We start from the raw sequence: 15,124 nt of genomic DNA, 5'->3' as shown, positions 1-15,124 counted from the left end.
TTGCTGTTAATGTAAGACTCCTTCTGCATAGTTTTTAATTGGCTCTTGAACAATTACCAGACCTCATGGAGAAGTCACAAATTTGATTAATACATTTAGCGCCCTCTTGTGTGATAAAGCTGCAATAGACTTTTATTTATTTCTAAGAAAAACAAAAACAAACAAACTAAAAAAACTTTATAGTCAAAACCAAAAGGGTAATAATTAATCATACATTTTAGTTATAAAATGTTACATCTCTTTGACAGATTATATATTTAGATTTTTGCTCGGTTAAAGTAAATAAGAGATTTTCAGTACCATTTATTTTCCACTAGATGTCAGTGAAAATAAACACAACAGAGCTGCATGTAAACCAGTTTTAATTTACAACGTAAGAAACTACTTGAATATGAGAAATAGATGTTGTTTCTACTCGTGAGGATTCGCTCCACCTTTATTTTTCCAGGTACATTTGTTCATGGCACAAACTTGCTGTCGCATAAAGGTTATTGATAGATCCCTTACCCATTATTTCATCCTAACTCTTTGGCACACTCCTAGTTATTTAAAATTATTTATGTGAAGCTGCTGTGAAGAAAATATTATGATCATAAACAATGATTAAACCTTTGTAAAAGAACAGCAAAAAGGAATTTTGCATGATTTTATACAAAATGTATTATTTTTAGTGTGGATATCCTTTTTAACTACCTCTTCTGTTTTAAAAAAAAAAAAAAAAAAGATTTTCGATTATCTTCTTTGTGCTACACTGAGCTAAAAAACAATCTATTAATGTAAAAACTGTATTTCTATTTATGACTAAATTGTAATGGAATAATATCAGCTTTTGTTCTGAGGAGTGGACCAAAGAGGGGACAGAGCTTTTTCTGTTGCCGGTCCTAAACTGTGGAATACGCTCCCCCTCCACATTAGACAACCTTCCTCACTGTCCAATTTTAAAACTTATCTTAAGATCCATTTTTATTCCTTGACTTTTTACCCAGTGTGAGTCTGCTTCTGGTTGGTGTGCTATATTTTGTTTTATTGATTTTATTTACAATTTATTTATTTTGTTTTATTTTAGTTTTTTATTCCTTGTATTATCTCTTGTTTTATCGTGTTATTAATTTATCTCTTAATTGTTTTACTCTCTGGTTGTTTTGGCTGATGTACAGCACTTTGTCCCAAATTGTGGTTGTTTTAAAGGGCTTTATAAATAAAATTGAGTTGAGTTGAATTTTGCATCATGATCATGACATGAGCCTCCATCAGATGGGTTCTGTGTTGTCATATATGTGGTTGTGAATGATGCGCAGCAACAGTAGATCCTTAAAAACACACCACATAGGACCTATCGATCTATCTTTACTGTTATTTAAACAAGATGCGTTACCTCCGACTTTTCCACCAACAGTAACATCAACCCACGCATAAGGAGGTGTGAAAAATATGTCACTATTAACTTAAACACACACACCTCAACACACGCAAACATGTGCTAATTAGGTTTGTACTTGTGGGGACAAAATTGCTTTCTTCAAATGTACAGAAGTCCCCTTAAGTTGATGTGTTCTCAGAGTTTTGTCCCCTGTCTTGTAGAAGAAATAACTTCAAACAATTTGGTAAATTTACAAAAAATGAAGCACTGAGACAAGAGAAAAGGTCAACATTTAGTGTTTTTATAAAACAGATTTGCAAAATATAGCCAAGGCTCATTCATCTCAATACACATAAATAGCAAGAAAAAAATACATCCCTGTTTCAATGTTTTATTTAACCTTTTTTTTTTTTTTTTTTTTTTTTTTTTGCTTTCTTCTTTTTTTTGTACACAAATCAGAGATGTACATTTTAGGAAACATGGAGCTAAAACCCTCTTGATTTGCTGCACCAGCATAAATACAAGCATACTGTCTGGCTAAAGCGGTATTTAATTTGTTGGAATTTTACATCCTTATAGACACATTTTCAAAAACATTGAAACAAAGTCTTATTCAAGTTTCTGAAGTATCAAAGTACTCATCTTTGGATGGATTTCTTAAAGTATTTTAAGAGCAATATATAAATATTTATCTAATTTATTTTCTTCATTTTTTTTTTTTTTTTTAAATTATCTTACACCATCAGCAACAAAACCGTAATTTACATCACCACGGCCAAAAGTTATGTACAATAGTGCAGACAAGCTTATGTCAGAACAAGGCAGTGGAATAATAATAACACATTATCGAATATCCTGATGTGGACATTAAGTGGCTTCCCTGTTTCAGAAAATATCTAAAATATAAACAAAAACGGATCATTTTAAACTTTTTAAGCACTAGTTGTTTCCCAAGACTTAAAGTCACAATCACTCAAATGTGTTTTGGGGAAATTATTTAATGCACCTTTGTTTTGTTAATAAACTGAAATGTTTGTCAGCCTTTTTGTTTCTTTAAAAAATGACATAATAATGCTTTCTCTTGGCATAGATGCACATTTTTCTTGCATATAAATACTAAAAGCATCATTCGCTTCAGGGGAATTATATCAAAGTTTGGTGGTTTTAAACTCACACCATTTTTACAGCCTTTGAGGTAAAAATGATTTCATAAAACAGTGTTTCCTCATCAGCATTGTCCCATTATGTGCAATGAAAATATCCGTAAACTTGAAAAGGGGTGAGCTTCTTTCATTAGGACTGACAAAGAGTTTAAAACAAGTGTTTAACTACTGCCACATCAGCAGGCTTCACAAGGTTTGACAATGTCACTTTTTCAAAAGGTGCTTAGTTTCCTGGAGCAGAACAGACACAGATATTAAAGAGATTTTCTTGTCTTCTTCTTTCTTTTTTTTGTTCTCTATTGACCACAGTTCATTTGGCTGGCTCAGAGATGGGCGGAGCACGCTCCAGTCTCATGGTCCAAGGGTTAGGGGTTGCAGCATAAAACGGGGAGTGGGTAAGCACTTCTTCTCCAGCTAAGGCGAAGGCAAACACTCCCCTCTGCCTCCCTGCTCCTGCCTTATCCTCCCCTCTGATATGTTTCCCCTCTGCTTGCCGCTCCTCCCTGTTCTCCCTGCTGGAACCGTCTGGACTCTTAAATGCTAGACCTCTGCTGCCGAGTCCGAGCAACTCCCCAAGTCCTTGACTTTTGACTCCTTGGCATGCAGGATTCAGCCCGTTCTCCTCCAGCCGACTGGCTGCAACAGTTGGAGGGCACAGGAAGCTGTTGGCAGGTGTGGACCGCCAAGCAGATGGCTTTCGCCCTCGCCTAGGGCGGGAGATGCGGCAGCTCTGCCTCTTGATGTGTCGATGTAGGTGGTCGGACCTTGTGAAACTTTTATAACAGTGCTCACACTGGTAAGGACGGACGCCCGTGTGGATCCGCAGGTGGTTCTTCAGGTCGTAGTTGTGGACAAACTTGGAGTTGCAGTGAAGGCAGATGTAGGGGCGCTCACCCGTGTGCTTCCTCATGTGGATCTTAAGCTTGTCTTGCCTGAGAAAAAGTACAAAATTGACATGTTTGCATAAAATATGAAGTAGTTCGAAAAGCTAATTGCAATTTTTTTTTTCTCTCATATCAAAGAAGTGACTGATTTCCAGATAAGCAAAGATTTCTGTTTATTAGATTTAGCTCTATAATAGAGGTGGAAAATACGCCAAAGAGGATGTAGCTAAGACACCACTAATGCATAGAAACCAGTAGAGGGGGGTTTCCACTTTCAACTCTTTGATATTCAGATGAAGTGAGAAGAGATTAACCTCAGTCAAGAGAGCATGGGGTACTTTTCCGTCAACTCTGCTGTTTTACACAATCAGTTGCTTCGTAGGCTAAATGCTCAGATGATGATCTTAACCCAATTCCTTTGTGTTTTTCGTTGTTCACATACCTTGTAAATCGCACCTCACAGATTGTGCACATGTAAGGTTTCTCTCCTGTATGTGTCCTCATGTGTCGGGGCAGTTTCCCCGCTCCTTGGATGACTTTGTTGCAGATTGGACACTGCTGCGACGCTTTGGGTTTCATCTTCCTCTCCTCCTCGAGCTGCCACGGAGGGAATAGTGAACCTAGATGGGACACTGAGCTTAGGAAAGTCAGATACGACCGGAAGTCTGCTTCATCTTTAATGGGACCGAGCGCGTGAGCTTCTGATGCTCCTGACCCAGCGCTCATGGTGCTTCCCAAACCTGAGCTGACAAACTCTTTGAGGAAGTCACCTTGGAGCAGACTGGGGGGGACTTCCTCTTTCATCTCTTCCTTTATGATCTCTCTTTTCACAGCTAAATCGAGTGGTCTGGAGGGCTCAAGAGATGCGGAGGCAGAGAAGGTCTGAGGAAGCCTGGCTTGTGGTGAGGGTCCTGTGTGGGGATGTGTAGGGTTCAGGAGCTGCTGGGGGAAGGCTGGGAAGTCAGCGGCCCACATGGAGGGGTAGAAGCCAGGGATTAGAGGAGAGAAGTTGGCCCTTCTGTCCAGGGCTGGCATGCGGGGATACAGCCCTTCTTGTAGGAGAGACTCGATGGAGAAATCCTTCAGCGCTCGACTCTCCACAGTCTCCTGCCACACAGAACACAATATGAGTTGTTTCAAGAGCATGCTTTTCATGTGAAGTCATAAACTTAAGGGTGCAAGTAACAGAGATGCAGTACACGCTACCTGCTTGCTGGTCATGGTGTCTGGGGAATGGGACTGGGGCGACTCCCTGCGCTGATCAAATTCTCGGTGATACATTGAGGTGCTCGGAGGGGGCAAATCCTCCGCTCCCATTGGCGTCTGCTCTCCCCTGCTCTCCAGTGACTGCAGCGACCTCTCACTAACATTGTCCTCTTCCTCCTGCTCATCCTTCCTTGACCCTATATCCTCCTCTTCATCCTCCTCCTCTTCTTCATCCTCCTCATCTTCTTCCTCCTCCTCCTCTCCTTCCTCCTCTCTCCCTCCTCCTCCTCCTCCTCTGCCACCTCCGCCACCGCTATCCATGATCTCCAGGCAGACGTTGATGATGCAGGGGATCTCCAGCATCTGAGCTGCGTTCAGGATCTCTTTAACATTGGATGCCGTCACAGTTAGAGTGGAAGTGTAAGCGAACTCCAGGATGGCTGTGAGAGACTCCGGAGCTACAAAGTCAATTTCGTACACAGCTGCTGTGTGATGGGGGTCCCTGCCGTCGCTGGTGGCAACTGTGAAGAGCTTCTTGAAGTACTGACTGCAGGCGGCCAGAACAGAGCGGTGGGTGCGGTATTCCTGGTCACGGACAATGAGGATGACGTCGCAGAGGAGGCCATCGCGACGCTGCTCATTGAGGCTGCAGAGGACGTCGCTGCTGTGGTTTGGGAAGGGGATCCCAATAAGGTCTTCCTCTCTATGGTGAACCATTCTCTTCTCTCTGTCTGCGCTCTGGAGGTAGAAAACAAGAAAATCACAGTTTAGTGACACTTTCACTGAATAGCTCACATTAGTGGCTCATTCTTAGAGGGGATGTTTGTATTTCAGTCAGATATCCAAACATTTTCATTGGTTCAGTTTAGTATAAAAACGTTTTTTTTTTTAGTTTTTTTTTTTTTAAGGATTTTTAATGTCTAAAATCTTTATTAAAATGTTTTCTTGTTTTTGTCCCTGTTGTATAATTTAGTCTGAATTTTTTTTTTAAATGTGTGGAAACTAAATTTATACTATTTGTCACACCAGACTGTCATTTCATTTACCTCTGGAACTTGAAATCAAAGCAAACCACGACTGTTTTATTTCCTGTTGCCATTTAATGACTGGCTGCATTTCCTGTCACTATGACTAAAAGTGGTGAATAATAACTCTGGTTTTTGCCATTAAAGAACATGTTTTTTAAGCTTCAAACTAAGATAAATAAACATTTAATTTTGCTCCAAGAAGGGTAATGAGCGGCACGACACACTGAAGGCTGTCCATAGCTTGGATCACCTACATCTCAGTTGGAAATGAAGTGTTATTGATGACAAGCAGTGAGCAGACAGTAAAGAAATATTTCTAAATGCACTTATAGCTGAATTAGGGAAGACTTTCGTCCGAGGCCGATACCTTCTGTAAAGTGAATGACAGTGAAGATTTATTTCCTCGTAGCCATGCGTGTTTGCATACCATCTGTGCTGCACAGGCAACAAGTGGTAAATACAGCATGTCACAGTTTCAGCGAACATCACATTTGGTAACATTTATTCTGGAATGTGTTATTACAAATTATTATGTACCAACTGTGAGAGTTAGGGAAACCCATCATCTTAATTGGCGATTTAACTATTTTTTTTTTCACTTAATTCAGTTTTGACACCCACGTAGGTGTAATAATGTCTTTCCCTCTTGTCTGTCTCTGCCAGATATCAGCACAAAGCAAACTGATACTGTCATCTGAGCAATGCAATGCGTGATTGGGATGTGGTGTGAAGAGAAAAGAACGACAAAAGAGGTCAGATTGTACTCTAGATACTGTATCCTGTCAAAATGCTTACTTGCAGTCTGGCTTCTCTTCTTCGACCTACAGCACAGAGACTTTACCAGCCTGATAGATGCGAACTCAAACTTGTGTTTTCCCCCAAACATTTCTGTTTCAGAGCTCCTACCTGTTGCTTCACTGCACTGTTGTTTACAGTTAGAGCGATAAAACTTCCACTGGCAGAGTGCTCATTCATTCACATCTATGAATAGAGCTTAAATTTAGCCATCCACACTTGGTGGTCACAGGAGGCATGTGTAGATAAATACTTTGAAGCGGCCCCGCTCACCACAACTGCATTGTTGACTGGCCCTAAATGGGCCAGTGCTAAAGCCACATGGATAGCACACACTCACACACAGAAGAGTGTGTTACTTTCTTGTCAATGCTGCTTAGGGTCACAATACAGAGGCAAGAGCAAAACTTAAAATGAGAAAATCCCCAAGTTCATGTGCAGGTATAAAACTTGGATACCAGTCGTACATGTAGTTTATTCTCGGCGATGTTGTTGCCAGGTAACTGAAGCTGTGCTCTTGTCATTGATACAGTGTGGACTTAATTAAAAGGTCTGTGGAATGCTTAGTGGTGTAGCTTGTAGGGCCACGGAGCGGCGCATCACCTCACTGATGAAACAACAGAAAAAGAGGGACGGAAAACGTCACAGCAACCAGATAAAATGGAGTATGTAAACAAGCAACAAATAAAGAAAAACTAGCTATAAACTTTATGTAACATACTTTGATTTAAACTTCTCTAAGTTATAGATCGTTACAGTAAAAGGTGAGCTTTTTCCTCAGTCAGAGATCAAGTGAGAGATCAGATGGCCCTAAAAGTTCCCTAACAGGTTGCACAAACACCAGCAGAGGGGCCCCTCCCTGTAGCAGCCTGCCAAGGCAAACAATAGTGCAGAGCTTGGAACAACACCGAGTGGATAAGAGGGAAAGAGAAAAAGAGTCTGACTGGGAGGGCTTGGTGAACCCACTGTCATTCGTTTGCTCTCGATCCATCCCACCCACTCCTGGAACTATGGGACACGTGCTGCTGTTGCTGTTTGCTCGCTTGGTGCCCCAGTGAGCGCCACTCCCCTCCGTTCCCACTGTTTGCCTGCCACTAGCTAGCGCAAGCTCTTAGTGGCCGGCCCCTAATTACAGTGTGGAGAGGATCTAAGGAGGATGTGCCACATAGACAGGGAGGGGAGGAGGGCACAGCTTTCCCACCACAAGGTCCTGGAGCAGCATTTCATCAACTTAACAGTCTTAACCCTTTGCACACACACACACACACACACACCCCACCCATCCATCTGAGCAACCAGGGTGGGGATGCCTTAAGAAAGGGCAGTGATAATTACTTTTTAAGTAACGTGACTCATCATCCATCATCTCTTCAAAGTAAGTCGGACTTGTCAGGGATTAAAGGAAAGGCTCAGTGGTCAGCTAATAGCGGTGGTTCATTGTTTAAATGAATAAATAAGGAAGATTAAGTCAGATTTCATTGCAGCAATCAGCTGTGGCACTTCTCTCTTTGACATATGCACCGCAGCTTAACATCGGTTTCTGTTTCGTAGCTCAGTGGCAACTCATTTTTAAAGTAACCTCTAATAAAGGCCTTTCTGTCTGTGTCTCTTCCCGCCCTCCTGTACCGGCCACGTCTCCTCTCATGCCTCACTTAGTCACTAACACTTTCAACTCAGCACTCCCACCTCAAATTATGTGTCACCTCCATTCAGTGTTGTCTTTCTCCAAGAACTTCATCTGCTTTCCGGGCACTGACCACCACCTCCTTCTTCTAATCATTCCCCTCTTCTTCCTCCTTGCCTCCTCCTCTTCCTCTCTCTGCCCATGTAGCAGCTGTATAATCATTATGCCCAGTGTGGAGTGGCTAACTTGTCCCCAACCCTGACCGCTCAGGCCACAAATCAGCAGCTAATGTCCATCTCACCCCTTGTCACAGCCAGACACTCATTTGGCCTGTGAGCTGAGTTTATCCTTGTCAAGGCAGTGCATACACCTGACCCACATGCTAAATCATCAGCAGCCAGAATTTTACCCCTGTCACCAGCTGCCCAAAGCAAACGCCTGCTAAACAACTGTCACAGACGGACAAACTTAAATATTGACAGTAAAAATTCACCTTCTTATTAGGAAAGAAAATTCATTTGACCCACTCTGAAAGTCGGTCCATTATCAGCCAGGAACATTGCACCTGTTACTTAAGGAGGCATTTTCTTACTCTTGAGTTTTAAGTGTCAGCTGTTTGGATGTTTTTTTAGCTACTTGGGGAGAATTTTTTTTTTTTTACATTTTATCTTGTGTCAATTACAGCAGGTAAGGCAGGTGTGTGATGGCAGTTCTTCTATAATGAAGGCATGCCAGGGTTTAATTCAAGCATTAACAGCAAGTTTTTATAAAAGTTTAGAATTGCTTGAAACCATTTTATTGTAAATTTACATTTCTGAAAGAGAATATATTTTTTGTTGCAGAACATGTTCAAGTTTAGGTTAAATATTGAAATAATTTTAGTTACAAAATTCACTGATAAGTGTACATCTTACACTTTGTTTCAACAAATGTGACTTTTTTTCACTTGAAAAAATGACATTTTAATGTAATGTCTAATTTGTATTGATATCCAATTAAAAAGACATTATACAAAAAGAAAAAAAAAACACTCAAAGTTGTCCAATTATAGTTTAATATCCTCGGCTCCTCAAAGCACCTGTTGGCACCAAATGTCACCTATGAAGAGGGTGGAAAGGGGTGTAACCCATTGCTACACATCATTAGCTCTCTCACCCAGAATGTAAACAAACGTTATACACGAGCTAAGTTATATGGATAAGGTTTTTCGTAAATATTCATGGTGAAAAAATAGTAACATTTATTTCATATGGCTTCATAGTTTTCACTGGGACTGAATATGAACAGAAGCTAGTAAAAGGATGATAGAAAAACAAAACTGTATCGGACGTTGAAATTATGTCAAATTTTTAACATTTATTTATTATTATTATGATTGTTTATCTTAATGTGTATATATATTTTTTTTTATTTAAAGAACAAAGACTTAAAAATGAGCTAGATTTATAAACCCCTACCTAAACAAAAGGAAAGAAGCAAGAAAAGAAAAAAAAAATCAAGAGACATTTTAATTTAATGCCTTCATTAAAACCTGGCAGACACAGGTTGAAAACAAACTGGAGCAAATGTGATATCAGCGTTACAATAGATGGTTAAGCAAACATGTCATTGTTATGACAGGGATCTCCGTTGTTGTAAATTTCTTGTCACGGTTTGTGAGTGTGTTGAGTAGGTGTATAATTGTGTAATTACTTATGCTTTTGTAGTGTAGCCCTCTCTGTTTTGCATTTTTGTGTGGAACTTTCCAAAAAACATTTCAGTGACGACAAACAAAAGTTGAATGAAAACAACTGGTAAACAGCTTTCTTAGTAATAGCGATCGTTGCAGTTTGTGACTTGACGTAAAGAGTCTATTAATATGACAAGTTGTAAACAATAATTTGCAGCTCAGCTTCAAATCCATAACATGTTTTCTTTTCTTCTGTTTTGTCCACACTCACAAATATCCTGCTTTAACTTCATGAATTACAAGAGTATTTATTTTGGATTTAACAGAGAATCTTGTGTGAATTTGGAAAACTGACATGTTATTACATGTTATTACTCCAGGGACAAAAAAAAAAAAAAAAAAAAAAAAAAATCACACTAAAGTTTAATAAAACTACCATGTTGGCATACTCAAAGTCAGTCGTGATTTCCAAAAAATCTTCTTCTAAAATTTTACAGCACAATATTTACACTACAGTGGGAATAATGATGTGATTTGTTAAATGATTTTATTGACCTGTTTGCACCTTGTCAGGGTTTTAAAGCAGACAGCTGCAACACTCGTATAAAACAGTAATTGAGCCACATGTGCACACACTAACATAACGCACAAGTGTGAGCTTGTTCACACACATACACTCTCTGTACCACTTTGACCAATTATTACAGACATATATTACACAGACACACACCCATGTGCGTGCTCCAGAAGCCTGGCATCCACGTAAATTTACACGTCTTGATATGTTCCTCAGCATTCCACAGCTTTCAGCAGCCATCACCTACCTTCCTTCAGCTTCTCAATTCCTCTCACGTGTCTTTGTATCTCCAGACTACTAAGAAGCTCTGCTGCTCCTCACTTGACCTCTCAGCATCGCTCTCATTAATTGAAACACAGCTGCCGCTCTCTTTTGCTTGTCTGTCAGTCAGTCAGCCAGTCAGTCCATTCACAAGCTCTTCGCACCGGGCACAGATGCCCATTCACAAAAAAATTTAAAAAGAAGAAGAAGAAGGAGAGGAAAAAAAAAGACACCCAGGGAGGAATATCCAATGGAGAGAGGCAAAGCAGCACAACAGAGGAGAGCAGCGTGTGAGTCTTGGGTCTGTCTGTGTAGCAGAGTGGCTGCTGTGGAGTTTAGAGCCAGGCTCACGGTTGTGTGTGGCTCATGTAGGAACAGAGCGAGGGAGTGAGAGGAAGGGAGGGAGGGCAGCAGCACTGCGCTGAGGAGATGTCGCACCACTAGTTTTTATAGCAGGGTGGGTAGCTGGAAGATAATAATACCCCATCCTCCTCCACAACACAAGTTTAAGCGCAGTGTGTAATAAGCCCATGGCGCAGACACCCTCTGATTGAGGTCAGACAAAATGAATTTTTAGTTGTGTTAGAGTGGATTTTGGTGTAAAGGGACCGGGGCAAAGGAACTCAGAGGGGTTGTTTGGGGAGACTGAGGGAGGGTAAAAAAGGAAAGCAGACAGAGAGAGAGGGAAAAGCTAGAAAATGCTTTTTGTACACCTCTCTCATTTAGTCTGGAGCTCACATGTAAAGATGTGAACATAAACAAACACAACACCAACTCAAAAACCAGTTGGTCTAAGTTTTACACCTGCTTTATTTGGCATCCTGCTGTTCACTCTTTACTTTAGAGAAAAAAAACCCAACCACTTAACCCTGGTAGTTTTATTGTTTACTTGTTAAAATAACATTTAACAAGTAATTAAGACCTCTGGGCATGTTTTCAAGAACTGCACATTCAGAAACAGGTGGTGAGGTACACACTGAGCTCAATAAATAGTCACGACAGACAATTTGCTGAAAAAACATCACAATAAATCAGCTCACTCCAGCCTGCAGACCCCCATAAAACAAGCTGATTCAGTAGATGGTGTTAATTTGAAAGGAAATATTACTTAAAAGCTGAAGCAAAAACAAACCACAAATGCAAAAAAGTACCACAAGCAACAGCAGAGACGTGTTTTCCTCTTTGTTTAACCGTTTTGTTTTTTTCTTTAAAGCCACAGTTTCAAGAACTTGTTTGAGAAGAGCAGAATGTTAGATTCTGGTTTTGAGTCAGAAAGCGCACAAGCGGGGCAACGTTTGGCGAGCACAGCACCACCCTGATCAGTAGAGAGGAGGAGGAGGAAGCTAACGTAGAAAGGTATAGAAATAAGCCATTCTGCATAGACCTCAGCAGAAAATAGAAACTCAGATTAGACTGGGTTGTGGGATAAATTCAGCATTAAGAAGCATTTTCAAGGCAGCAAAACCTAAAGGATGACTAACAATAATGCCTGTTTCTGGTGGTAAGAAATGTCTGGAGTGTTAAAAAAAAAAAAAAAAAGAAACAAAACATAAACACCATGAGCATTTCCTATGTGTCACTGCAAGCCAAATGTTATGATGTAGCACATTCATAAAATCTGAAACAGCTATTGGGCTTTACTGTATGACATCATAAAACGCTTCCCTTTGCAATACTTCATTTTTAATCATTTAAGACATACATGTCTCCCATTAAGAGAATATTCATGTTGTCAGCAAACCAAGCTTTCAAACCCTCATGAAGGTAAAATATGCAGTGAATTTTTGCTTTCTTTGTGGTTATTAAGCTGTCGCAGCATCCATGCGTCCGATCCCACAAAAATAGTGTAATTCAGCTGAATCAACCTCCACATATGAGTAGAAATCAGAGTGTACATGGGACTGTTATGCCCACTTCCCCCTGAGGAAAACATGGACGACAGCAAACCGCAGCCCTGGCCCAAGGTGGTTTACACTGTTTTGTACAGGGTGAGAGTTGAGGCCAGCTCACATTGGCATCTAGTATATATAAATGGGGTAAACCACTAACTGCTAGCAGGCCAGCCAGACGGCCAGAAAAACAACGTTTGCTATCCTATAAGATCAGCTATCTGTTCTAAACACGTTGCAGCCACCAGAGAAACACCCTAAGTGGTACCTGTGAGGACGGCTTTGTTCTGGCCACGACTGATGGAAACCTGTCATATAATGGTGCTGACGTTCACAAACACACTGCTTTGCAGTGCTGCTTAGTCTGTGGTGTAATTGACAGATTTCTATTGCCATCATGCTTAAAATACTCACAGATAAAATGTGTCTGGGTCTCACTGGTGTGTATTTCTGTGCCATAATGGTCAATGTGAATGCTGAACACCTTTCCCCTGTCCTTGTCGAGTGTTGAGCGTGTCGACATTAAGGAGCAGTGAGTCTTGCTGCTCGGTCTGTGTGCTCACAGTCACAAGACATGAGGATTCAAGGGGCTGAGTAAGAGTCATCTGTTTTGTCTGTCTGTCTGCCTGACTGGCCTCTCAGCGTACCTGTCTACTGCCACCTGCTGCTCCCAGCAAGATGTACGTACCACAGTACCAGATTGGCACTTTGGAGGAGGGACGGGGTGTGAAGCAGCATTACACAAAGTTATGAAGACTTTGAGGCTAGTGTCTGCGAATCTTACTGTACTGGGCCGTAAACAGAGAAAGCATATTATTAACATCAATAAAAACATTGGAATCTGAACCAGACTAAAAAAGTCTTTTTTTTTAGTTTATATAGAAATAACTCATCTGCCAACATAAAAAAAAGATCAAGCTTCAATGTTGATCTCACAGTTAAAATGTTAAAAAAAAAAAAAAAAAAAAAAAAAAAAAAAGGGATTTTCAGGCATGGAAAGCATCCATTCCCACTACTACTCATTCTGGAAAGATTAATGGTGATCTCAGACTGCTTGGATGTTATTTTGGGGTTCTTACTTTCACTTCAAACACTTAAAACTCAATCATTTTGTCTTTCTCATCTTTTTAACACTACTTACTTCCAAACTGTTTAAGGTCATTATAAAAAAAAAAAGTATGTTTAATCGTATCCTGTCATTTGAAAAGCGCCCACAGCATCATAGGATTTGTGACTGCTTCGTGATTTAAAAAAAGTTCAATAAACCCGACCATTAAATAATAATACCATTAAATAATATCACGTAGAGGCCCTACAGCCACTGTTTGAACCCAAAGAGTAATAAACTTGGCATCTCTGGGTGTGTCCTGTGGTTTTTTGGCACTGTGATTCCTTGGGGTCCTGTTGGTTGGGGAGGTGGGGCCTCCATGGATTGGGTTTGTTCTGAAAAATTTTAGACATATTGGATCACACTACAAGTTTGGGGAGTTTAAAGGTAGCTTTAATGTTGTTTTATTCTTTAAGTGATTTGTGAATAGGTTCTGCAGTGTGGCACAGGTTGTTCTGCTGTGGGACTCCAGTCTTAGTGGACTCACATTTTCTGCACCATTTTTAGGTAGATTATGCAAAGTAACATCAACAATGTGTCTTGACCCAAGGTTTGATGCTTTTAACAGATCACATTCAAAGATTTAATCATGATGCTGAAGCTATAATTATATAATATAAACCAATATGTGTGAATAACACTTGTGCTTTATCTCTTTTAGAGAGATTCACCCCCTCTCAATATGCAGCAGTTGTCAGTTTTTATTATTTTTTACCGTAAGTACATTTTTTCATTTTTACTGAGAAGAAAATAGTTTTTAGACTCTTTTTAAAAGTAAAATTCATGCTGTAATAATGATGTGCCATAAAATTCACTGCCAGCTTGACCCTTTCCACTAACTGATGACCTGTCTGCACACTTACCTGCTTGCTTTTTTTTTTTTTTTTTTTGAATGACTAACTTCTGGCACAGCCATCTGCAGCAGTTCCTTCAGAAGAGGCTCATAACATCGACATCACTTATACATGTAGATGTTGTTTACTGGTTGAGTTTTCAGTTCAGCAGGTGTCTTTGTAGATTAAAAGGAGAGTTTAATGTTAAATTTTCATTATGTTTTAAATGTTACTCAACAGGATAGCTGGTAAAACCAAATTAGCTCAGGACTGTTCATGCAAACTCTTTGGAAATGGGGAGGCACTTTAGCACAAATATTTTGAAGATGATTGGATGAACCATCTATATATTGCACTCTATTAGGGGATGAGTTCAAATGTGGATACATTTCCTCTAACCTCTTTGGGAGCTGCCATTGTTGACTAAAGCCCTGTCGTTACTCCAAATGTCTTGGAGGATGGATTGAGTAGCAATCATAATCTGTCTGCTTCACAAGTCAAGCCAATGGTAGGATCAGAGCAGAAAATGCCACTTGTGTCATTGTTGAGGGCACAAACATATAAGGAATTTAGTACAAACTGCAAACGATCACCTGATGGAACATTATCCTGTGGAAAAAAAGATTTCTAGAATGTTCTCAGCAGACTTTTTTTGCAGTTTAATGGCTGTGGAGTCTAAGCAAGAATATCAGCCCAGTTTGTGCCAATTACCGTGGTGTGTCTGAGA

General features: G+C 40.2%; 1 protein-coding gene across 1 annotated transcript; it reads right to left on the bottom strand.

Annotated features, from left to right (window-relative positions):
* Positions 1–2,833: 2,833 nt before the first annotated feature.
* On the bottom strand, positions 2,834–5,330 carry zbtb7c (zinc finger and BTB domain containing 7C; the record flags this gene model as incomplete). Its single annotated transcript, XM_079256952.1, has 3 exons — positions 2,834–3,455; positions 3,850–4,514; positions 4,614–5,330. The coding sequence occupies 3 exons, from the start codon at positions 5,328–5,330 to the stop codon at positions 2,834–2,836; spliced, it is 2,004 nt and encodes a 667-aa protein (XP_079113078.1).
* Positions 5,331–15,124: the final 9,794 nt, after the last annotated feature.

This window comes from Telmatherina bonti, assembly GCF_933228915.1.
Source record: "Telmatherina bonti genome assembly, chromosome: 17".
Taxonomy (NCBI): Eukaryota; Metazoa; Chordata; class Actinopteri; order Atheriniformes; family Telmatherinidae; genus Telmatherina; species Telmatherina bonti.
This window is presented reverse-complemented; position numbering and strand designations above follow the sequence as displayed.